Genomic DNA, 26,855 nt, shown 5'->3' with positions numbered 1-26,855 from the left:
TGATTCTTTTTTTCCCAAACACCAAACTTAGAAGACATTTTGTACAGACAGTATTTTTAGAAGGTTTCTGTCTTCATTTCTTTTTTTCTTCCTGAAAAAAACTTTAAAAAGTTTCTCTAGTGAGAGTCTATTGGTGATAAACTCTGTTTTTATATTTATTTTTATCCTCTTCAAACTATTCAAAGATAGATACACAATTCTGAATTGATACATTTCCTTTTCTTTTTCTCTTAGCACTTTGAAGATACTATTTAGCCATTTTCTGGTTTCTTGCTGTCAAGAAATCTCTTTCAGCCTAATTGTCATTCCCTTGTAGATCTGTCTTTTCCCTCTTTTGGCTTTTAAGAGCTTGTTTTCATCTTTGATGTTATACAGTTTGCTACATTGTTTCTAGGTATGGATTATTTTCATTTCTCCTGTTTAGCATACACTTTATGTGTCCTTTATCTGTTGGATCATATTTGTTTGTTTGTTTGTTTTGTCGTGTCCTAGCCATTACTGCTTTTACTGTTACCTCTCCTTTATTCTGTTCTTCTGGACTTCAATTAGTATGTTAGACTTTGTTCTGACTTCATTTCCCAACCTCTCTTTCACAGGTTACGTCTCCTTGTCTGTCTCTCTCAGTCTAGGTATTTTCCTCAAATCTCTCTTCCAATTCACAGATAGTCTTTTCTTCTGGGTCTAATCTGCTCTTTAATCATTCTACGTAGTATTTGAAAATTATACTTGAAACCAGTGGTATCTAAATAAATTTATAATAAATATATAAAAATAAAAAATAAGTAAATCTAAATAGATTCTTGTTACTGCTGATTCTTACTCAAGGTAACTTATTTTCTTAGGTTTGGTGATGTTTAATTATGAGCTCATATTTGATAAATTTAATCTGAAATCCTGAGGGTCTAAATTAAGGATGCTTTCTCCCAAAGGATTTGTGTTTGCTTTTTCCTGAACCCATGCTAGGACCACGTTAGCCCCGTTTGAGGGTCTTGGTTTAAAATTGGAATCTCTCAGGATCTGTTTCCCTACGTAGGTTGGTCCTAAGGGTTAGTCTCCAGATCTGAACACTAGTATGGACTATTTGCTTCCAGGACAATCTCAGCTTTTCCATTTTCTTGGTGTATGCTGTTCACATTTCAGCTGACCATTTCTTTGTTTTTGTTTTATTTTATGTTGAATCTTGCAGTTTCTCTTACTTACTTTTAAGCCTGCAATGCATACTTTTGTATGTTGGTTATGTTGCTGATGGGCATTTAAATTAGTACAAACTCCAGTGGGTATAATCTGGCAGTATCTGTTCAGATTACAAATGTACGTACACGTTGATCTAACAATTTCATTTTTAGGAATTTATCCTGTAAATGTACTATTAAAAATGTGAAATGACAAGGTTTTTATTGCAGCATTGTTTGTAATAGCCAAAGATTGAAAACAAGTGAATGTCCATCAATAGGTTGAAACAAAAAAAATACAGACTAGTGTGTATGGTGTTCTAGCATTTGTGTGAAGAAGGAGTTTTGAAAGAATATGTATTAAGATTTGCTTGTCTTTGCATTAAAAAAAATCTTTGGGGGGCCAGCCCAGTGGCGCAGTGGTTGAGTTCGCATGTTCTGCTTGGGTGGCCAGGGGTTCGCCAGTTCGGATCCCGGCTGTGGACCTACGCACCACTTGTCAAGCCATGCTGTGGCAGGTGTCCCACATATAAAGTAGAGGAAGATGGGCACAGATGTTAGCTCAGGGCCAGTCTTCCTCAGCATAAAGGGGAGGATTGGCAGCGGATGTTAGCTCAGGGCTAATCTTCCTCAAAAAAAAAAGAAAATCTTGGAAGAACACAGAAGAAACTAAACAGTTGCTACTTGTTGTGTTGGGCACAACTGGATGAATGGGGTAGATGTGAGTGGGAGATTTGTCACTATAACTTTTTTTACTTTTAAATTTTTGAAGCATGTGACTATTCTTTTAAAATTAAATTCATGAAGAAATTTTTTCCCTCTCCCATTAAAAAATATAAATTAGTAAATGTTGGGAACATTGTGCTCAAGCAGTATGTTTGTTATAATGTATCTAAGATCTAATTACTTTGTAGTAGGAGGGTATTTTAGAGTATCTACTCCATGATACTGCCACAAACATGAGTCATTTGGTCTGGAGAACTTGAAAGCATATATGACTGCTTTGCTTTATAGGTGAAGAAAACAAAGATAATACTGCTACCACTGGTCTGTTGTACAGCGAAGCTGACAGATGTCCAATATGTCTTAATTGCCTATTAGAGAAGGAAGTTGGTTTTCCAGAAAGCTGTAATCATGTCTTCTGCATGACCTGTATTCTTAAATGGGCAGAGGTGAGTCTGAGAATAAGTATTTAATATTATCGTACTTTAATTCCCCAGCATGATTTCATTCCACCTAGTCTAAAGAGTTGATACTGCCTTTCATAAATTATTTCACAGAAACGTGTTTTCCCCTTGCTTTAGACAAATTTCTCTGTATTATTCAAATTCTTTCAGTATATTTCCTTCTAATTTTCTTTTATTCATCTTTCTATTCTTTTATAGTTAAAAAATTTTAGATGCATACCTTTTTAAAAAACAAAAACCTTAACCTTTATAGGAATAACAGATTAAGTATTTTTTCTAGTAGAAATGCAGTAATTCATCTTCAATGTACTTCTCCCCCTTGGGATATCTGTTCACTACTATTAATAACACCTTCTTTCTGCTTTGTGTTTTATATTTTTCAGGTAATTTTTACATAGATTATTTGATTTCTTCTTTATGTCAGCCTTGTGGGATAATCAGAGCAGATGTAATAGTATCGTTTCGTTTTACAGATGAGGAAACTTGGATTTCGTGTTCTGTGACTTGGTCCCAAGGTCTCTTAGCTTAAGAGGCAGAATTGAATTTAGAACAGTATTTTCTAACTCCTGTTTTTAATTCAGTGTGAACTAATTTCAGAGTCTGAGTTAGAGATTATTACTGAGGTTCCTCATACATAGTAAATGGTTAAGAGACAGGACATTTTTGACTTTTAATGTATTATGTTGATTCAATTCGGGCCAAGTAAATCATGGTACTGGTACATTGAATATTCATTATAAAGCCCCATTGTTATGAATTGTGCAGTAAAAATTTGTTGTTTGTCATATTAATCATGCTGTATTTTCTGAGTTAGTAGTTTGTCAATGTGTAAAAATTAGTGAAGGAGATAAATCCCAAAAATATTTTTAATATTAGCTGCATTCAAATTGTTTGTCCATGAGCACATTGGAATTAATTGCTTATTACATAATTGGGGTTTTCAAAGTTCTTTGTGTTTTTTTTGGGTTTTTTTTTGTTTTCTTTTTAAAGATTGGCACCTAGGCTAACAACTGTTGCCAATCTTCCTTTTTTTTTTTGAAGGATTGGCACCTGAGCTAACAACTGTTGCCAATCTTCCTTTTTTTTTTTTTTCCTGCTTCATTTCCCAAACCCCCCCAGTACATAGCTGTATGTCCTAGTTGCAGGTCCTTCTAGTTGTGGGATGTGAGACGCTGCCTCAACGTGGCCTGACGAGTGGTGCCATGTCCGCACCCAGGATCCAAACCCTGGGCCGCCGCAGCGGAGCATGCGAACTTAACCACTCGGCCACGGAGCCAGCCCCCAGAGTTCTTTGTTTTACTTATATTTTCGTTAACAGTGTGGAAAGAAGGAGATAACTGTATACAAACTCTGTGGCTGAGTTCTGGGAAGAGAAAAAAAAAATTTGTAATACCAGTCAAATTCATAATTGTATACTTGGAAACAGTTCTAATTAGCTTAACACCTAGAGTGGTCTTTGGCAAGAAGGGACTAAGGATAGCTGAAAATTTATTTTGAGGAGATAGCTTTTTGAGTTTAATATAATTGTAAATTTCTATGTGTTTGCAGTAGCATTAACTAGTGAAATAAGAATGCATAATTTTTTCTGCCACCCAACTAAAGATTTCGTCTGTGTTGAATTTAGTGCACGTTCATTTGCTTTGTGATTAAATATTTTAAAAGTAGAGGAGATTTTGCTTTCGGTAGAGAAGCAGTATTACTGGTTGGGTAGAAAGTTTCAATTCAGTGCTTTTCATAAGATTGCATTCAGTGACCACATTGTGAGGTTCAACGACATAATTTGAATATGTATTTTTCTCTATGAAAATTGGAATGTATAAAATAGATATCATTCTCCATCCTTCCTTACACTCTCCATGCATCTTTCACACAACCATAAGCTTTAACATGGTGTACGTGTTCCGGGTTTCTCTAGGATATGTATCTACAAGTGAAACTACTAGGTTGTACACTATGCACATATTCATCTCTATTAGACAGTGTTAAATTTATCTATGTTTTTAACTCTTGTTGAATATTTTTAAGTTGAAAATACTTAACATAATCATGTTGCAGTCAACACCTTTCTTGCATGTAATATTTTCCTTCTTTTGTGTTAACTCCTTTGGATAACAAACATTTTGTTGAAGATTGCCTTTAAAACAAAGTACATACTTACCTGCTATACCTACCGTAAATTGTGGTGGGTGGAGCGGGGAGTTGTGGTATTGTTTAAACAAAATAGTTAACCTTGAAAGTGGAGAGTAAGCAGAGAATATTCTGAATTATTTCATTGTTGCTAATGGGGATGGCAGCCATCAGTTAAATAAACCGTTGAGCAGTAACAAGAACACAGTCTACTAATAAATTGTTCATTATAAATAGTAAGTGAATACTTGTTAACAAAATCACATAGGCCTTGAACTAAATTTTCAGTTTGAGTCTTTTTATTGGTATGATAAAAATTAGATGTGTTTTGAATTATATATTTGCTTTGAAAAATAGAACCAGATTTCAGATTCACTAGTGGTTTTTTTTTCATGGCCATTAGTTATTAAGGTCTCTCCTCGCATTTTCCTTTCACAGTCCCTTTCTGTTTTTAAAGAGAGACATGTAGTTTACTTTGGATTTCAGAATTAGCAGTAAGTGTCTGTATTCAGTCTCCTAACTGGCCCCAGGCCCCATGCTAAAGCTTTCTTACATATTCTTTCATTCAAATCACTATGGTAATGTTTATTTGATATTCAAGGCAGGAATTTGAACTCTAATTTGTTTCCAAATACCTCAAGGGATAGCTTGAAATTAAAGTAATTTTTAAAAAGTGGTCCATAGTTTAAAATTTTACAGGCCTGGCCCGGTACTGTAGTGGTTAAATTCGGTGTGCTCTGCTTTGGCAGCCTGGGTTCACAGGTTTGGATCCTGGCTGTGGACCTACACCACTAGTCGGCTATACTGTGGCAGCAACCCACATATAAACTGAAGGAAGATTGGCGCAGATGTTAGCTCAGGGCTAATCTTCCTCAAGCAAAAAACAGAGAGAGATTGGCAACAGATGTTAGCTCAGGGCTAATCTTCTCAGCAAAAAAAAAAAAAAAAAAAATTGCTAATGTTCACTTCTAGTACAAAGGTAGAAATCAAAGTGAGATTTACAGTCGTTGGAAATCTACATAATAAGAAAATAGTACAAAATGTATTCAGGATCATCTTCCTAGTCTTATGTGTGTTTCAGAAATTCACCTGAGCTATCTGAGATTTTTACTCCAGGTTCAGTGAAATATGATTCAGAGTAGATGTCAAGAACCAAAAAGGAGGACTCATTTATTTACTTTCGTCTTAATATTTTAGGCATTGAAGAAATTCTGCTCTTTAAGAAACAAGTAAAATTAAGGTATATAGTTGTCTAGTATATTTATTTTGGAGACATTCCTGAAATTTTTCATGCTCTTAAAATATCTATATCCAAAGTCAAAGTTAGTTTCAATCTCTTCAAGCTCTAAAATTTTTGTTCTCTGGTTATTTAAAACAAAAGCCATGTCAGGACTTTAGATTGACTAAGTAATTGAACTTAGTCTCTAGATATTTTATAGAATCCACTTTACTTAGGGCAAAAAGATTCAGGATAATGGAAGCTGTCGTGGCCTTCATGGCCCGTGGTGTAACTGCCTACCCTTGGGGACACTAGAACAAATTGAGACTAAGCATGTCCACTATGACTATGTTTAGTTTCAAGGAACTTATAGATGGTAAGCCTGTTGGTTTATGAAATTATAATGATTATATAGAAATAAGATATTCGACTAAACAAAGACACAGTAATTGACACTTAAGGAAAGTTGAGATTTTTGTTAATTTAAAATAGTATTAGAGCTGAGAATCCAAAACTAAAGAAGGCCTTTGAACTGAGGACATATGTATAGAGCCAAACACTAAAGTTTACCAGCCACTCAAAGTTATTTATTTTACCTATACTGTGAGCAAAAACACAGTCTAAACATATTGAGAGTTTTTAATTTGCACGTAAGTTTAACCTAGATCATCTGAGTTTGCACATTTTAAAGTTGAAGGTAATTCGTAAGGTGAAGGCTAGAGAAGTCTTGACACATGGCTGTAGTCGCAACAGCTGATCGTAATTATGATTCCCTGTAGGTAATAAGATACACCCCCCCATACATAACACTAGTTAAAAAGGTAGGATTTATAATTTGGCAGGTTGCCAAGAAGTGGTTAAAATTTTGACCCTTAAAAGGTTAGTTTGAGGACTTGGAAGCATTTTATACTTGAAGCATTTAAGAGTTTTTTACTCTATTTAAAGGGTCAGGCAATATATGTGATTAGGAGTTTCTTCATATCCTCCAGGGTTCTTTTATCTTTGAAGTAATATAAAGTATTTCCCTTATCTTTTAATAATTTTTAAAGATGTGATTAGCTTTCCTAGTATAAGCAAATTATCCTCCCTCCACTTATTTATGTCAGTCCTCCATTTCATATCAAATGCTTATAGCTGCAGTTTGAGAAAGTAAGATTAACGAAATCAAAATTGGGCAGTTGGCAAAGGTATATTTCTCTCATGAGCCTAGAAATACAGAGAGTCTTACTAATGGTGGCATACAGTTCTTAAAGAAGTCAGCAACAGTGTTCAATGCAGACAGGTGAGGAGTGTATTTATGAATTAACAATACATATCAAAAAATCAAAATATGACTAATTGACTTATATCTTGACTACTAATGTGGTTTATATACAGATGTTCCTTGAGTAGAGATTCTGGTGATTAGACTGCTTTTCAATACCATAAGCCAAGCTTTATTGTCTGGCTTTTTTCAATCAGTTTTTCCTAAAATTTTTATTTTTCTTTATTCCTGAACTAAACCAAACCTCTCGGTTATGTACTTCTCTGGAACAGTAATTTAAACATATCTGTGGAGCACTATTATTAGTCCTTATCTTTATAATTTATAAAGCATTGTTAAATACATTATTTCATTTAATTATTACAACATGTGCAATACGTGATTCAGGGCTGTCTGTCTTTATGCTGAAAGTGGGTTCGACAGCTTGCTAGTTCTGACTCCTCCAGAACTTGAGTTTGTGACTAACTGTTCCAAATCCTCTCTTGTTTTCACCCTGTGGATTAATCCTTTGATAAAACCTTTGGTACAGCAAAGAATATTTTTACATTATGAAGACTCATTACCTAAAGTATGTATGTAATAGATTTTCACTTAATGTTCTATTTTTACCAGTTGAGCAAATTAATGTGTTTCTGTATAGCCCAGTTTTAGATGTCAGGATTTGTAAAATGATTTATGCAGGTAGTTTACGGAAATTTTTTTATATATATTAGAAAAAGAAAGTCTTAAATGTCACAAGAAATTAAGATTAAAGGTACTTCTACTCATCTATTGTGATGTATCTTTGAGAAGATGAAGTGTTCTTTTTGAGTACTTAGATAAGATACTTCCTTGGTGTTAATTTTGTCTCTGATAGCCATTTGTCCTTTAGGAATATATTCCTAAAAGCTGTTATAAAGAACCACAGTTTCACTAACATGGATTGACAAGGACTGTCTTGAAAGAACTGGTTAAATTTGATAGGGAACATGTAGGCTGACTATAGGTGAGCACTTTCTTTGGAGGTCCAGGCTAGGTATCTTGGAACCATCAATGAGAAAGGATAGGTCCTGGTGATTAGCTTTAAAATAAGCATCAACCTCTGTTGGTATGCATTCCTAAATCATCTTTATTTGATTCTGAACTGCAGTTTTATATACAGTGTGCTCTATTTGTTAGTAGGAGAGAGAGATGTTTTAAAGATTCCCCTGCACAGACAGACCTACCTATAAGCATAGTTACTGAGATTTAGTCTTTAAGCACTTACCTTTAACACTTGCTTCTCTCTCTCTAGGAGGGACTATCTGTAGGCAGCCTTTGTGATTGAGGATAGAGCAGCAGCAGGAAGCAAGAAATATTAGAAATCAAGAATCCTGAATTCCCAGATAAGAAAGGTTTCCTGTTCTTACATTTAAATATGGGTTTGTCTGAGCTGGGAATTTGCAACGCGTCAAAATACTAGGGTATGTTTTACTGAAATCATTAGGAAGATTATTTTTTTATATCAAAATTGCCTCTTTATCTCATATAATCTTAGTAGAGAGCATTCACAGTAAAAGGTATGCTCTGTTTTTTAATAGATACGTATTACATTGTAAAGCAGTGATCAAATTCTGTTAATTTTAAAGCTGTATCACAAAGTCACATGATATTGGACTACTTTGATTATGAAACTAATTAAATTAGATAATTAAAAAGTTATTGAAATGAAAGTCATTGATTTAAATAGGGGAGTAATTGAAGGGTATTTTGTTGTATATGAGGACTCAAAATGATCAGTCATCAAGGGGCATTTGTTTTTGTTGTGTATGAGGAAAACAGAAAATGTGGGATAATTTTCTTCAAAACTAAAATCACGCTTTTAAGCAGAATAAGTATTTAGTTAAAAAGTTTCTGGGCCATGCCTGGTGTCATAGTGGTTAAGTTCAGCACGCTTCACTTCACTGGCTTGGGTTGGGTTCCCTGGGCATAGACCTACACCGCTCTGTTAGCAACCACGCTGTGCTGGTGGCCCACATACTAAAAAATAGGGGACGATTGGCATGAATGTTAGCTCAGGGTTAATCTTCCTCAGCAAAAAGAAATTTTTTAATTTTTCTACACTAGTTTTAAGTGTGAATTTTTAAAACCACACAACTTAAAAACTAGTTATTTTAGTGATACAGACTCTGAAAACTAACATCAAAATACCTTTGAGATTTTCTGAATGGCTATCTGCTTGATATAAGGGTGTGGTACCCTTGAGAATGCCTTAAAATTAGGCCAATGCAAACCGTTTTTTAAAACCTATTTGTAAAGCTTTTCTATTCAAGCTATTTGATCACATTGTGTGTGATTTTATGCTTTAGTACCTATTAATGATGGTGTCTTTGAACTTTGTCATGTGTTAAAAGTAAGCCTTACACTTTTCTTACAGTATGCATTAATTAAAAAATTAAAGATCCACTTAATTTTTAAAAATCTCTTGATTTTTTTCATTAAATTCTTCTTTAGTCGTTCTTAATTTATTGAAGTATGCTGTGAAGACTCAGGATAAGTGAATTTCATTTGTTTCCCATTTGAAATGCTTGCTAAACTGTTTTAAGGTCAGAAATGGATATTATCATTTCTCAGTCACCATAGCAAAGATATTTTGTCTACTGTAGGTAGCTTGTTTTATGATCTGTGCTTTCCTTAATTGGGGAGGATAACTTGGTTTTAAAAACTATTTCTGATGGCTGAGCCTGAGCCAGAGAAAATCCATTAATGTATTTTCTAGTGCTAACTAGATTATCTTTAGGAAATGTAAGTATATACAGATTGTGATAATATATAGCAATGGTTTTCTGACTACTACTACTTTTTTCCTGTTTTTATAATAGCAGTGGAACCCTTTCTTCAAATGCAACCTTAAACAAATCTATAGCAGTTATGCTTAAGGGAAAAAAAACAAACAAAATCTTACTCAGGACCACATTATTTGAAACAGATCAAAATAGAATGGCTCAGGTTAAAACCCTGTCCATTTGAACATTGTAAAGGAAAGAGTGCCATTTAGCTCATGTCAACAGAGGAAATTTAATAAAGAAGAAAATGAGATTGTATAATTTGAGTTTTTGAAACATTCACTGCATCTGATAATAGAGTAAATTTCTTGAACACAGTGGCTTTCTTTGGATCTTAGTAAGTGTTACAAATTGAAATAGATGTAATAAAATGAAATACTTTAATTTCCATATATGTCATGAATTTTACAAATTCCAACAAAAAATCATTAAGAACTCATGTCTCTCACTTGTATGTATACATCATATTGTGGGTTATCTTTTTGTTAATGAACCAAGCTTTTTTATTGTTAGTGCAGTGAAGCTAGTTGGTATTTAGAAGACTTCATGTGCCACACACTCTTCTAAGATTAATTCCCATAAAAACTTTAGAGATAAGTTCTGTTATTATCCCCATTTTCACAGATAAGGTAACTGAGACTCAAAATGACTGTATAACTTGCTCAAGGTTGCACACAAGGAGAAGATAGGAAAGTAGACAGTAAATCTAGAGCCTGTACACATTTATCTTAGTCATTTTTAAAAGACGTTGAAGGAAACAAATTTTGATTTATTATTTTATCTTTTTATGAATATTTATCTAAGTTTTCCTTTAAAATAGAAATAAAAATGTATGTTGAAACTGGTAAAAATAGAAGTACTTCGAAGTTTTACATTTAAGTATTCTTTTGAATTACAGATGTGTTAATATAACCTCTGGTCTAAGAAATTTCAAACAATAAATGCTAATGTGGTAAACAGCAATCACATAGTTGCTGTGTTGAGTTCTTTGAGCTAGAATGACTATTTGCAATACATTATTATAAAGATGCGGACACCTTTGTCCTACTTATAATAAAGCTTCTTAAGGTCAAGTTTTCTGTAGGTAAAGTAATAGCACCCTAAATCCATAGTACTTGGGAATAAGCTGAGCTGGCTTCTACTACTCTGAACCAATTTAATATAGTAAGAGGTCACATTTCCTGATACAGGTATGGTGAAGCATTTTCTCAAGGCCTACTTACTTAACAGGAAAAGAAAAATCACTTTTTAGCAAAGAGTAAAAGTAGCTCATTTTATATTTTAGCTGCTCTCAAAGTGACTCATGAGCTTTGTGAAAATGTATTATATGATCAAGGGCCGTACACAGTCTGAGCTACCTGTACTTGTATAAGCGTATCTTGATATGTACCAAAGTCCAGAAAGGCAAAAATCACAACATTTTTTCACTAGGGAATATAAGATAATTTATCAAAATTCCGTTACTATCTTGTGGTCTTTTAGACTATTGCTATTAAATTATTAAAATCCTTTTTTTACTTTTATAACTGTAAGTATTAATAATATCACCTTTTGGTATTTTCTTCATTGGCTACAGAATCTTCTTTCCTACCCTAGTAGACAGTATGCTCCATTTTAAATTATTTAAATAGTGTAAATCCATTCACATATAAATATTTAATAGTATTATCAGAGAAAATCTTAATTATAGTTGATGCACATTAATTTTGAAAGTACAAGAAATATATTTATATCAAAATAAAGTTGATTGAGAATCACAGAGTGATTAAAGGACAATTTTCCTTAATCTATAAAGAATGCCTCCAATTCAATTTGAAAAAGACCAGCAATCTAATCTAAAAAGTTATGCAAAGGGCATGAATAGACATTGTAAAGAACAAGAACTTTGAATAGCCCTTAAAAATATGAAAATATGTTCAACCATACTCATATCAAAGGAAATGTAACTTAAAACTATTAGAGCATACCATGCTATTAAGAATGGAGCAGCTCTGAAATAGTAATATGAATCAATCTAAGGTGTATAAAAGAAAAACAAAATTCAGTTCAGCATGTGAATTAATTGTACATTAGAAAGGTACACATATGTGTGTATATGCATTGGATATCTCCAAAGTGATATATAAGAAACTACTTATGGAGAGGGCATCTAGGTGGCTGAGGAGAAGAGTGAAGGAATCCTTCATTTTCTTCATATCTTTAAAAATTTTTTTATTGCTGGTGTGACTGCCTTTTCAAAATAATTAATTTGGGGGAAAATATGAAGTCATAGTATATTGAAACCTGTAAGGGACCTGTCCAAGCCATTCCTTTTACAGCTGGTTTATAATTGCCCTGGTGCTTTAGATTGCAGCTATTGGTTTCAGCCCGGCTCTCATTTCATTATACCAGTAGTTCTCAACTGGGTGAGCAGGTCTTAATAGGTATTATCTTGATAACAGATCTCATCTCTCTTGTTCATTATAGTATTCCACTCATCTAGCATATAGCAGTTGCTCAATAAATGTTTGAATGAATTAAACAAATTTAAGGTACTTAGTACTTTGTGGCATGATACAGGTGGAAAGTATTTCATCTTTATCTTGGAAAGAAGAAAAAGTTATTTTTCTACCGTTTCCTGTTCTGGTGGAAAACTTATAAATGTGTTTGCTGTAGTTTAATTTTGATCTATCCAAGAAACATTTGTAAAGTTTTAATTTGTTAATTGTTTTTCAGACACTGGCTTCATGTCCTATTGACCGAAAACCTTTTCAGACAGTGTTTAAATTCAGTGCATTGGAAGGTTGTGTTAAGGTAAGGCTTAGATTTTATTTTGCAACATGAACTGTGTAAACTTACTGGAGACGATTTTGCTTCAATAGATTTCCAGTTTGAGTATATTTGTGAATTGTTCAGTAACGTTTAATATGTGATTATCATTCCTCCTCAGCCTAACAAGCCCAGTCTTTTCTATAAGAATACAGAAATTCTGAACCTTTTTTTCTTTGCCCCCTACAGAGGACATATCCATGGTGGTCACCTTATGATTTTCCATGAAATGTGTTAGATCTCTGATGCTCTAAAAGAAGTTTCACATTGTCTTAATTACAGGATATTTAAATTTTTAAAATATTTTTAGCATGAGGACTTCTGTATTTCAAAAACATTTGTTAATTGGATAGTACTTTGAATACAGTTTTCCATTGAAAAAAATGTTTGAAATGGAGTATTAGATGCAAAGACCAATGCCCACAAAAACTTAAGTCCAGAATAACTGAAAATTATGTTTTCATGAAAAACATTACAATGTTGAGAAGATTAAGCCAATGAAGTTAAATATAAAATGGTGTCTTTGCTCTTAAATGCTGTACTTGAAGGAGACTGAGTTTAATTGCAGAAGGATAAGGGGGTTTGTGGAGATCTTGAGAGGGACTTCTCACAGGGTCAGGGTTGGCATGGGGAGATGACTTTATTAAGTACAATTTTAATGTAATGCTTAACCCTAATCACTTCCATGAGATGCACATACACATAACTTCATTGATGCTACTTGTGATTATGAACCATGATTATGATTTGTATTCACATTTATTTTTGGCTTAAAAATAAAAGAAGGAAAAAAGAAGTAGGAACCTATTCCTGAATTAATGAGTAAAAGGCAAAAAGGATAGTCAGTAGTTAATCTGTGAGAAGGAGATTTCTTAAGATATCACTAACAAGTCACAAATGATATATAGCTAAAAATGAGAATAGTCAGTATGTACATACGTGATGCCATTGATGGGAAAAACAAACTGTTCCCAGGTAGCATTATAGGTCCACGACAGCTTGGTTGCTGTCTATGTGAGTAGGACAGGGTATGGAAGCAACATACAACTATTTAAGCATAGATGTTCTCAGTGTAGGTATTTATAATTTGTTTTGATATATTTTTACCAGATGAGTCTCCCTGACATAAAGTATAGATGAGGCCACAATTGGAATAAAATCACATGTGTAAAAATGATTTTGCTTGTTATAATTGTAACTGTGGACATTTATGCAAATTAGTATATATCTTGAAGAAAAGCTATAACATTATATAAATATGTGAAATTATAATCAAAATTAAAGCATGAGTTCTCTGAAAGACAACTGTTCTCTGTTTTTCCAGATCATGTATATATTATGTTGCTAAAATTTCATTAGCATGAACTAGCTTCCAAAGATATTTCCCTGTAAAATGTTGTTCTGTTGCTTGGAATAAAAATTTACATTTTATTTAATAGGGTGGTTTGTATTTTACTTAAATTAAAAGTTGGGTGTTTGGTGTTTCTAATTTTGTCAAACTTAAAAGGTATTTCTTATCATATATGACGTTATCCACATACTCTTAATATCATCCTTTGACCTTTAGTTCTTTTAAATTTTTACTTTTATTGTTCTTTTCTCTTTACAACTAAACTTCAATGAGACATCTATACTTGCTTACTCCCTTTTTTCAATTACCTTTCAACTCCCATTGAACATTTGCCTCTATCATTTTATGTTACTAAAACTGTCCTCACTAAGGTCCAGAGTAATCTTCTGACTGGCCAATCTCACGGTTTGTTTTCTGCATGTAATGCTGTTGACTATCCTTTGTTTCCTTTGGCTTCTAGGACATCCTTCTCTTATGGGTATGTATGTATTTACGTATGTACATATTTATGTACCTATGTAGGTATGTATGTGTGTATGTACTTATCTGACCTTTCCAATCTTCTTTGCCATGTCCTTGCCCCCCTTCCCTTTTCTTAAATCATTGGGGCTCCTCATGGGATCTTCCTTTCAATTCTTTGGTTATACTTTCTCCCTAAGTCTTCTCAACTACTTCAGTAACTTTAATCACTACCTACATTTCTATGTCTTATACAATTCTGTTAGTAGCCCAGATCTCTTTCCTTAGAACCAGACTTGTATTTTCAACCACTTATTGGACATCTCCATCTAGAATACCAAATAAATCTAACCATTAACAAATCCAGAACTCATCTGGGAGTTTTCCATTTTTTCTCTCTTCCTCATCTTTGCCTGTTCCTTCTGGGCAGTGTCTTAAATTTGTTCCTTCTCCATTCCTCTGCTGTTACCTCTTTGTAGGCCCCTATGCTGTCATCTAGTCTGCTTCTGCCAATAGAAGTATAGCAGAAGTCACTCTACAGTTTAAGATTTTTAGTAGCCACATTAAAAGAGTAAAAAGAAACAAATTTTTATATTTTATTTAATCCAGTATATCTAATGTATTATTTCAACATAGAATGTTTTTAAAGAATTATTATTGAGAGATTTCACCTTTTTTTGTCATTGTTCTAAGTCTTTGAAATCCAGTGTATATTTTAAATTTACAGTACATCTCAATTCAGACAAGCCACATTTCAAGTGCTCAGTAGCCACGTGTGGCTAGTGACTATTGTCTGACAATGTAGATCTGGACTATTGTAGGAACTTTCTTCTTCTGATTTCTTGGCTTTTATAGTCTCTCCTTAACTGATTCATTCTCCACATCATTGCCAAAGTTATCCTAAAAAATAAATTTGATCATCTCATTCACTTTAAAAACTCCATTTACTGTCTGATTCCTGTAGAGGCCCTTTACAATTGGTCCTGATACATCAGCTTCACATCCTACTAATCTTTTCTTTCCCATCTGCAGTGGCTTCTCACTGTTCCTTGTAGCTTTGTTCTTTCTTCCATTTAGAATATTTTTTTCTTAGACAAATTTCTACTCGTTCTTTAAGACCAACTTATAAATCATTTACTCACAAAAGTCTTCTCTGATATCCTCAAAAAGAATTAATTTCTCAGTCCTACATGGGAACAAGGTCTCTGCTCATGTCTGTTATGAGCACTTAATCTGTTTATATATATGCCTGTCTCTTACTATTTTGTTTCCCCTGTGGTTTAGCATGCTTGAATGAATAAGCATATGTGTTTCGGCTACACTTTCATTCAGACAATTTTGTTTCTTTAAGTTTTTATCCTTTCAAGGGAGATTTGAATAGGTATCATTTGTGATGCTGGATTGTCACTCTAAATAGGTGATTTTGCTTTTCTCATAGGTTCAAGTAAAAAGACAGGTGAGAGGAACAAAAGACAAGAAAAATGAAAGCTCTTTTAAGAAACAACTCTCCTATCATGAAAATTCTAAAAGCTGTATGAGGTTAGTGGTGAACTTTAGAAGTGGAATACAAACGTGTAGAACCAGGAAATAGCTAGCGAAAAAAAAAAAAAAAAGAGTTCTCTTTTTGTTTTTAAGTTATGTGGGGCTTAAATGTATTTAATCACTTTTAAAGCACACGCTTAATATAAGAAAGGATCAGCTGAAATCTAAGAATATAATTTGAGCTCTATCTTTGACAAATTGTTTTTTTTTTTTTAGTTTTTTTCTATCTATTTTAGATCAGTATTTTTGTAAAATAAAAATGTTACAGCAGTGTAAAATTGCTATGAAATTTTCTGAATGCTTACTCCTTTTTGTACATTTCACAAACCAATAATGGATAAGCCCTGGTGCACAGACCACAATCTTGTGGCACTGCTCTAGTATTTGTGGACAAGAAGTAGAAAGTAACTAATGATAGAGCACAGCATTTGCCTGAGACAATTATTAATTGAAACTACTTAGTATCTTTCTCATTTTGCTTCTTTGTATCGTAGCAGGAACTTGCTACCTACTATAACAAATGTTTATGTTTTAAAAAATTTTTTAACATATTTGGATTTGTTTCTTTAACTGCTATTGTTAAAACAAAATTGCCTAGAAATACAGTGCTTAGTACTTGAGTATAATAGGTGTTTAACATATTTTTTTAACTAAATTGAGTTAGTAGTATACTGGAAATTAATTCATTATTAATACTTAAAATAACTTGTTCTAATATATTTAAAATTTAAGCCCATTTTAATCCGAAATATATTTAGAGCTGTCCAAAAGTTGTATTCTTAAGTCAGTATATTGTCAAATTCATAATTAAATCTATGATTCATAAGTACATTTAATCAGAATACTAATTTCTTAGGAGAGTAAATTTATTTAGTTACCAAAGGAGTTGACAGTAGTCCCTGAGATTTATTGAATCATGCCGCAAATTTATAACACCCTAGATCTTTAGATCTTGACTATTGGAAAGTTAAAGACTACTTTGAGAATCTGAAGAAAGCTATAGACATCTTCTGCCAGAAAAACATGTCATAAAACATACGTACAGATAAAATTTTGTATATGAGTCTAAGGAATTCATAGAATACCCTCTCCAAAAGCCTGCCTATAGACCCAAGTTAATACCTGCATTAGAACAAATTTTATTTACGTTTCCTTTTAACTGTATGTGAGTCACCTTTGATTCTTGCGTTGATGTTTACATAGTAGATTAGCACACTTTTCCCAGGCGTTATGAAGAAATGCCTTTTGCTAGCTTCATTCTTGCTACAACTTCTATCACTGGCTGTGACAATGTCATGGATATGCTTTTTTGTGCTTTCTCAGAATTCCCTCAGTTCTCTTGGCTCTTGCTGAGAGCGTGGTGATCATCTCCTATAACAGGTCCATACGGTGGGTCTGATCCAGCTGAGGTAGTCCACATGCTTAACTGCTTTTTCTCAGGGATTTGTGCTAGGGAGATGGTATAGGGAAATAACAGATGCAAAATAATAATTTGCTTTTGCCCACCAAGTCAGACCCTTGATGATTTCTCCCAAGGTGGAAAATCTGTCAGCTAGTGGATATTTACAGTACATTCTTTGTGGAGTCTTTGGGATGTTTTTAGCATTCCTCCCATTCAGTCTTACTGCATATGCCTAGTCTCTCCAGCACTTAGATGATATCCATTCAGTGTTGCCTCTCCCTTCTAAAGCAGTAAAACTCTGACACCCCTCTCTTTCTCATAGCAAAGTCTTGTATACTTTGATACAAGAGTACTAATACCCAGATGATTATGAGCAGGTGTCTTAACTGACATACTTTCTACCAGTTCCAGGGAAAGGGATTGTGATGGTATGTTGTTTCTTGGTAGTAGACCTCTGTTGTAAGTCAGTGAAGTGGAGAGTGGCAGCTAGTCATGCTTTCTTTGCTAGAATTTAAAACTCAGTGCATAATAGATTTCATTTTGGTATGCAATGAATTAAAAATAAATGGGCAAAATGACAGTTTTCTCTTGATTATTTCACCTCTTTATTGATGTTTACAGGAAAAAAGTCCTAAGAGAAGATCTATTAAGTGCAAAACTTTATGACTTGAAGATGATACACAGTAAGTGACTTTTACTTGTGTTTTCTACCTGTTTGTGTTTCTTACTTTAATGCTTGTGCCACAGTTCTTATTTGAGTTGTACATAGAACTCTCCTGAGCTCTGTACATTGTGTTCAGCCATACATAAACTGCTTTCATGGAGTCATTTGTGTTGTTCCTTGCCCTTTTTATTTTTATTCTCAGCTTGGAGGGAGGGAAGAGGAGAGTGAGTGCGTGTGTGTGTGTGTTGGGAAAGGAAAAGAAGAGAGTGTTTTCCAATTACTGGGTGGTTAGCAACATACATTGTGGTCTTACTCTACTCATTAGTGCGAGAGTCCTTAGGGGAGAGGGGGTGAGGTACCTTGTGGGCCAGTAACTGTAAGTAGCAAGGGGAGTCTGTGACAGTGAGAAGTTAATTCACAGTTCCCAGAGGAAGTTGTAGTTTGCCCTCTAGCCACACTTCTAATTTGAAACTTTGTCTGGAAATAAAGCACCTCTTACATATTTATCTATCTGAGCAGTTAAATATTCCTGTCTTTTGTTCTTGTCTAGTGCATGGTTCTCTAAAACAAGAAAGCTTTGCAGCAGGGCCTGAGAAAAATGGCACTGTAGTGCTGTGTGACTCCTTCTTGGAGCTCAGGCTGTTTATTCTGTTCCAAAGAACGACTTACTATGAGCTGTTTGTAAGCAAGGAGGTGAGCATTTATAGGCTAGGTTACAATAAATTTCTGTTTATAGTTAAAAAGAATTAATGAATTCATTGTTCTTAAAAGTAAATGATAATAACTTCATTTTTTTATACATTAAGAATACTAAGTTTGGTGGTGGTTATTGATTTTTCTGGTTGAAATTAACATCTCTCAGGTTTATAGACCTTCAGATTTGCAGATTAAATGCTCTGCCTTAGATAATTTACTATTAAAGTGGAATTGCACTAAAAACACTTGAATGGTTAAACATTTTTCTTTTATTAAAGAACTTTAGATATCAAAACCTTTTTATTTTTCTATGTCATTGCTGTAGATTAGCATCCTGTTTTATGGATAGCCTTTGCTTGGTAACTCTAGGATCTGATATAAAATTTACTGCTGAGGAAAATTAAATGATGTTACAGATTTTCTTTAGATAATTTGGCCTGCTCTCACTGTGTTGGCCTGCTCTCACTATGTTAATTTTAGTTTTATGACTACTGTAATTTTCTTTAAGTATATATCTCCTGCCTGGACTTATTTTTAGAGAGAGAAGCATAGGCAAATCCTAAACCTATAGTGCTTCAGTGTAGTGAAGGCCATTTATAGGAATCTGTGACTCATTCGGATTTGAAAATTTGTTTCACTATTCAGAGTATGAAATACTAAATAAGTTTTTAGTGGACATCCTAAGCCATTTTATCATTGGAGAGCTCATTTTTAATTATAGTTCTTAAAAAAACCTATTCCTGCCAGAAGGTTAATATTGTCCAAGGCCTGTAACCTAATGCCATGTCTACTTAAGTTAATATACCTGAAGTCATTTGATTAGGATAGGCAGAAATACTCATTATACTTTATGAGTATGCTCTTGTTTATTTTGATACAAGAGTACTAATACCCAGATGATTATGAGCAAATGTCTTAACTGAGCAAGTCTGGCTTTATTTGAGGGGTACTAGGTACTTAATTCATTACCCATTTAGTTAGTTTTTCTATGATGTTGCTTTTTACTTGGGGAGTTTAAAACATCTAACATGGCCATCTTTTCTTCCTGCATTGAAATAGATTATGTACTTGATGAAATAACTTTAGTTAGCTTGTATTTAGGTATCACACATTTAATGAAAATTACTCAGGTTTAAATTCTAAGTTCATACTCAGTACATACTCACTATGAGATATTCATATGAGGAGAGTAAAAGGGAATTGAGATGAACTCATTCATTCAGCCAGCTGTGCCAGACACAGTTCTGAACTCTTAAGGGTATAGTAGTGCACAAAAGAGACAAAGTATTTGCTAAAAGAGAGTGTCTTCTATCGACAGTAAAAAGACAAATGTATAATATGACAGGTGGTGATAAGTGCTTTAAGGAAGAATAAAGCAGGGTAAAGGGATAAAGGGTGATACCATTGTGGAAGTGATATTTTACATAAGGGGTTGGGAAAAGCCTCTTGGATAAGGTTATATTTGTATAGCAATCTAAAAGAAGTAAGGGGATTAAGCCATGGACATATCTCAGGGAAAAGTATTCCAGGCAAGGGAACAGCAAGTGCAGAAGCCCTGAGACAGGAGCATTCTTGGTATGTTCGAGCAATAGTGTGGAGATCAGTATGACTAGAATGATTGAGTTATGATGTAGGTGGAAGAGGGAGAGTAAGACATTGGTGGGGAGGCCTGTGTGAGATGAGAAGCATTTTCAGGAATAACATAATCAGACGTATTATTGAACATCGCTCTTGCTGTTAAGGGGAGAATAGATCATAGGGGAGGGGAGGAGTCTCCGAGGAAGACTGAGAGACTACTTAGGTGGCTGTTTTCCAGGCTACAGATTGTCGTGGCCTGGGACAAGAGGATGTTAGTGGAGGTGGTGAAAGTGGTTTAATTCTGTATGTATTGTGTTTCAAAGGTGTAATTAACTGGATTTGCTGATGGATTGAATGTGGAGTACAAGGAAGAGGGAAGTAAAAGTTAACTCTAAGGTCTTGGCCTGAGCATCTGTTAAAATGCAGTTGCCAATTACTGACCTAGGGAAGGTTGGTAGGAGAATGTTTGGGAGGGTATAATCAGGAATTCTCTTTTGGACATATAAGATGCCTATGCTACAACCAAGTAGAGATGTTCTGAAGAAATATGGATGTTTGCATGCCATATACAGATAAGATGTATTCAACTTCAAATTATTTTAGTGATGATTGCTTCACGTTGATATGTGTATTTGTGCTTGGCTCTAGGTTAAATTGATGATTTCTTCCAGTTGTCATTTCTTTCCCCACTCTTAAGTTCAGGCAAAAATGTTTAAGACCATGTCAGAAATAAGACTGGAAAGGAAGGTTGAGGTCATCATAGAGAGTTTTGTTTGTTTGTTTGTTTTGAGGAAGACTAGCCCTCAGCTAACATCTGCCAATCCTCCTCTTTTTGCTGAGGAAGACTGGCCCTGAGCTACCATCCGTGCCCATCTTCCTCTACTTTATATGTGGGACGCCTACCACAGCATGGCTTGAGAAGCGGTGCCATGTCCGCACCTGGGATCTGAACTGGTGAACCCCAGGCTGCCGAAGCAGAACGTGTGAACTTAACCGCTTCGCTACCGGGCCGGCCACATCATCATAGAGAGTTTTGACCAATAAAGCTAAAATTTCTGGATATTATCTTATAGGGAGTAATGTTATGCAAGTAGTAGCTACCATTAAAGCTTTTTTTCAGTGGGATACAATGTGGTGAAACCATTTTTGGAAAACTAACTTCGTAAAGGTATTCCAAAAAGATGGAAAACCAAATAGCTGTCAGAAAATTTCTAATGTTGTCTCTGTTTTCTGAAGTTGTGTTTCTTTTTGTCTTTATAACTCATTTAGCACACCCCTTATTTGATCAATTCTGAAAATCCATTTTTTTTCACATTCTGACATCTCTGAAATGGGATTCTGTCTATCACTTGCCCTGTATGATCACACTTGGCCAAGCAGCAGTGGTTGTTACTGCCTGCGAATGTATGAACATACAAAGTGTTAATCATTAAATTTGAAGAATGGATAGCAGAAGGTTGGAAGAAAGTCCATAGATAATTGTGGACTAGACGCCTAATTGAGAGTGGGAGAATTGGGGGGAATCAATCAGACGTGTGTGCCATCATTCCCAAAAGAGTCAAAGTTGGCCAGTTCTACATGCTTAATTGCAAAGCCAGTATAAGAGTACAGCGCCAATGATTTAGTTCTTTGATGGATTTCCTGAAGAAATCACCACTGTTCTTGATAGCACAAAGATGATATTATGTGAAAAATGGTCATTGACAAATTAAAGAGTTGAAGAGTAATTAGAAAAAGAAGTTTTATGAATACCTTAATCAATTTACTATACCTATATATTCGTTTTTATTTATGATTTGATTTAAAAACAGGAAAAGAACTATGTCTAGATCTGTATTAGTTTCCTATATAGAAACTATGTTAGTTTCCTGTAACAAATTAACCACAAACTTAGTGGCTTAAACAACAGAAACTTGTTTTTTTCACAGTCCGAGGGTTAGAAGTCTGAAGTCAAGGTCTCTGTAGACCCATGCTCCTCTAAGGCTCTAAGGAAGAGTTCTTCCTTGCCTCTCCCTAACTTCTGGTGGCTCCTGGCAATCTTTGACCTTCTTTGGCTTGTAGCTGCAGCCCTGAAATCTCTGCCTCTGTCTTCACATGGCAGCCTTTTTGTCTCCCTCTGTATCATATTCTGTATCTGATAAGGACACTCTCATTGGATTTAGTGCACACCCTAATCCAGTATGATCTCACATCAATCTTATCTTAATTGATCTGCCAAGACCCTATTTCTAAATGTCATATTCTGAGGTTCCAGGTGGACATGAATTTTGGGGGGGATACTTTCAACCCATGACAAGGTCAAAAAGAGCTCTTTCAGTCATTATAAAATAAAATTTCTAAATGATAGAAAACATTGTGACCCAACCAAGTGCCCAGATTGTGTTCTCTAAATACCATTTCCCAATAAAAGAACTAGGGCTTATTGAAATAAATGACTGATTCCAGGTTTGAGGTAGTAAATAAATAAGATGTGCCTAGAACGTTTTTTCTAAGAGAAAGCAAGGAAGCTTTCAAAGACTACTAGGATCATAACAAAAAGTCTCAGGAATCAACTTGATTGGGCTCCCTCTGGGCAAAAATGGGACAATTTGAGCATCAAGAAGGCTAATAATAACTACAGTTATTGAAACCTGTCAGATGTTTAAGTCCATGAGTTCATGATGCTACTTTATAAGTAGACAAATAGATAACCAAACTATTTAGTCTATTTTGGAGGATGCCAGAAAGTTAACTCGTTTTGAAAACGGATATATAAAAGGAAAGATCCAAGCATCTATCTTGCCTTTCCAAACTATACATCAGGATAATTGAACAGGTAATAAAGGAAAGGTAATTTTTTTAGAAGTATTTCAACAAATAATTGAAGATGAAATTATAATGGATTTGAGCAGTGATCAGCAGTGGCTGTTAGCATCACAAAAGGAGAGACAGACTTTAAACACCTCCTTATGGAAGTAAATAACAACAAATATGCAGTAATATGACCAACAAAAAACAAAACCCTGCATCTGATTAAGAAATCTAACTACTAATTTACAAGATAAACGGAGGCAGCGATGCATGTTAAGTGACCACAGGGAGATACAAGCAGCAAGATTTAAACCAAAGATAAATGACCTGATTTTTTCAGTCAAAACATTCCAAGGAGTTTAAAAGGGTTGAAGGGGAACCTGTAGATTAAAGGAGACAAAGAAACATTCAGCCAGTCACAATGTAGGGATCTTATTTGGATCCATATTCTAACATGTCACAAAAAGAAAGTAAAAAATACATAACTACATGGACAATTAGGGAAAATCGAACATTGGCTATTTGATATTAAGGAATTATTGGGGATTTTTTGTTTTTTTAACTTGTGATATTAAGGAATTTTTTTCCCCAAAAGAGCACTTATCTGTTAGAATTATACACTGAAGTATTTATGCATTAAATGATTTGATGTCCAGAATTTGTTTCAAAATGATCTTGAGAAGGTAGTAGATAAATTAACATTGGACGTGAATTAACATTTTAGAGGTTGGGTGGGTATAGAGGATTTCATTATGCTAGTCTCTCTACTTTTGTATTTGTTTGAAATTTTCTATAATTAAAAAAAAGTACCATGAGAATGTAATGGGCCATTTTCCCCCTATAGTGGTGGATAAAATAATTCAAGGTCTCACAGTTAACTTCAGTGAAATAAGTATATTGTCCTGCTTTGTGTTTTTTCTAATAAGATTTTAAGTTTCTTTGTGAGTAGTGATTGTGTTTTCTATATGGCATTTTCCAGGGTATCATACAAAGTGGTAATGATTATTAAGTATTTATTTGATTGCCCTTGGCTAGAACTACCTGATGATAAAAAGTAATTGGTTTCTAGATGTAACAAACAGGAAACTGAGACCCAGAAAGCTTAAGTATGAGAATGATACCATCAATTTCAGGAGAGAAGTTTCCTCTAGTGAAGGAAGAAGAAAGAGATTAATGTAAAGTAGAACTGGCTAAATGTTTGCATTAGTTAAATCTGCTGTAGGTGTCATTTTTTGTACTTCATTAGTATTCAAAATCACTCATAGTTATAAACTTTAACACAGTTTTAAAAGGCTAAATATCTTGGCCAACATCACACAGCTAACAGTTGGAGCAGCCAGAATTTGATCCAGTCTTCTGACTCCATATCCTGTGCCTCTTCCCACTACAGAAAATACTAAAGTATGATATTGTTAATGTTACTCACTTTAAGCCTCTCACTGTATGGTTGTCTGCAACCTTTATAGCTTACATTACTGCCTTATTCTGATGGCTCTTGTTTGGATGTACTTTTGAGCTAAAACATAATTGTTAATGTAAAATTAACTATCATTTTGATAGCATAGTGTCTGTTCCCTTCTTAATCGACAAATTAACCTTGATTAATTTGCCTTACCTTTCAGAAATGTGATAGATATCAGTCTATTTTTTCAGGCTACAGTTGATAAACCATACCTATAGGAATAGGACCTTTAAGAGTTTTAACTTTCAATTTTCACATTCCTTATGAAATTTCTTAGATATTATTTATTAACAAACTGCCTCATTAGAAGACTAAGAGAACCTATAAATGTTACATGTAATTCTCTCAAAGTCATTACTGAACCTATCATGTGAGAGGGAAACAACCTTGGACCCTTAAATGTAGGCATTTGATGACTGAGCGAAGAACTGAGAGACAAAGATGAAGGTAGAGTTAGTAGGAAGTTGCACAAATTAAGTACGTCTTTATTTATTTACCCAGTTACACTGAATAGAAACCATGATGTCACTAAGGATAATTTAAATTTCTTTCTCTAAAAGAACTTTTTGAGAAGATATTGTCTCTGTCTTTACCTAGGATTGTTTGGCTGGATTTTAGAAGCAATTCAGTTTAGCTTCTTTAATTTCTTAGAGTTTTTTGAAGCAGAAAGGGGCTGTTCTTTGATAAACCTGTAGTTATTTATCTTTGTGTTATACACTTCTCAAACTAATGAATAGAGCATATGAAATTGTGAAATTCTTTTATCTGGATTAGAAATTATTAGTATAATATTAGTTAAAACTCCAGCAAACCTAATAGACAATTTTGTTGGAAATTGGACCACTTGGGTTTTGTATTGGTTTTTCCATTAAATCATCTGTGACTCTAGTAAAATTATAAAAACTGTTTAATTTTATGTTTCTCCATTTAATGAAGATGGTGTTGCCTGACTAAAAGTATTATGAAAAGTTAGACAAACTACCTTTTGGCAAAGTTGTTAAGGAAATGTCGCTTTTTATTCTTCAGTCATGCTAGACAACTGAGTTGTCATACTGCCCTTTTTGTGTGTGTGTGTGCTGAGAAAGATTTGCCCTGAGCTAATGTCTGTTGCCAATCTTCCGCTCTTTGCTTGAGAAAGATTCACCCTAAGCTAACATCCATGCCAATCATCCTCTATTTTGTATGTGGGTCACCACCACAGCATGGCTGCCAAGGAATGATATAGGTCCATGCCCAGGAACCAAACCCAGGCCACCGAAGCAGAGTGTGCTGAACTTAACCACTAGGCCATGGGGCCGGCCCCATACTACTTTTTTTTATTTTAACCTCCTTATGTGCTTTGTTCTTGGAATAAACATTAATCTTTTATTTGTGCTAATAGTTTATAATTGATGTAGTCTATAAAAAGTATCTGTTTTTCAGGTATTTCTTAATGGAGTACTTCTTTACTTGCTGAATCTATTTAATTATGGCTTTATTAACTTTGGAATCAATTAATTGAACTTTAATTGGGTGCCTGCCAAGTACTGGACCCTAAGCTCACTACCTTTTTTGTACTGTTTTGTATTGTGGAAAAAGATGTTTCCATGAAATATGTTTTGGCATACACTGAATTCAAACAAATAACACAAGCTTCTAGTTAAGCATAGCAGATTGAGTACCTGTTTAATTCTTTAATCCCTCCCAAAACTCTACTAAAATAACAATAAAAGAATGTAAAGAAAAATTTAAAGCCGCAAAGAGAAGAGACCTGGAGAGAAGGGACAGCAGATAAGAGATGTCCACGGGGCCCGCCCGGTGGCATAGCGGTTAAGTGCACACATTCCATTTCGGCAGGCCGGGATTCGCCGGTTCAAATCCCAGGTGCGGACATGGCACTGCTCAGCAAGCCTTGATGTGGTAAGCGTCCTACATATAAAGTAGAGGAAGATGGGCATGGATGTTAGCTTAGGGCCAGTCTTTCTCAACAAAAAGAGGAGAATTGGCAAAAGATGTTATTAGCTCAGGGCCAATCTTCCTCAAACAAAAAGAGATGTCCACAAAATAGTAGCTTGAAAGTGATTGTACAAGGTGAATAGTAAACTGTTTTAGCAGAAAGCTGGAATGTAAACCTTTCATGGGAAGAGGGGAGTTGAGAATCAAATCAGTGCTAAGTGAAACATCAAGCAGAGAAAGACAAATACCGTATGATTTCACTTATATGTGGAATCTGAAAACCAAAACAAGCAAATAAACAAAACAAAGCAGAATCAGACTCATAAATACAGGAAACAAACTGGTGGTTATCAGAGAGGGGGAGGGCTTGGGGGTGGGTGAAATAGGTGAAGGGG

At 34.4% G+C, this 26,855-nt stretch overlaps 1 protein-coding gene across 9 annotated transcripts in view; it reads left to right on the top strand.

The window, feature by feature from the left end:
- Positions 1–26,855, top strand: part of SCAF11 (SR-related CTD associated factor 11) — a 67,395-nt gene that overhangs the window by 23,238 nt on the left and 17,302 nt on the right. For 3 of the 9 annotated variants that reach the window (XM_070619448.1, XM_070619446.1, XM_070619447.1), the window contains exons 3-6: positions 2,187–2,344; positions 12,489–12,566; positions 15,830–15,930; positions 17,957–18,018. In XM_070619448.1, coding sequence (XP_070475549.1) covers positions 2,187–2,344; positions 12,489–12,566; positions 15,830–15,930; positions 17,957–18,018 — 399 coding nt within the window. Of the gene's footprint in view, positions 1–2,186; positions 2,345–8,242; positions 8,412–12,488; positions 12,567–15,829; positions 15,931–17,956; positions 18,019–18,549; positions 18,693–26,855 lie in introns of all 9 variants that reach the window. The other 6 variants (XM_070619449.1, XM_070619450.1, XM_070619451.1 and 3 more) reach the window with 4 other exon arrangements.

This window comes from Equus przewalskii, chromosome 5 (assembly GCF_037783145.1).
Source record: "Equus przewalskii isolate Varuska chromosome 5, EquPr2, whole genome shotgun sequence".
Lineage (NCBI taxonomy): Eukaryota > Metazoa > Chordata > Mammalia > Perissodactyla > Equidae > Equus > Equus przewalskii.
Note: the sequence above shows the minus strand (reverse complement) of the source record. Positions and strands in the feature narration are given on the sequence as shown.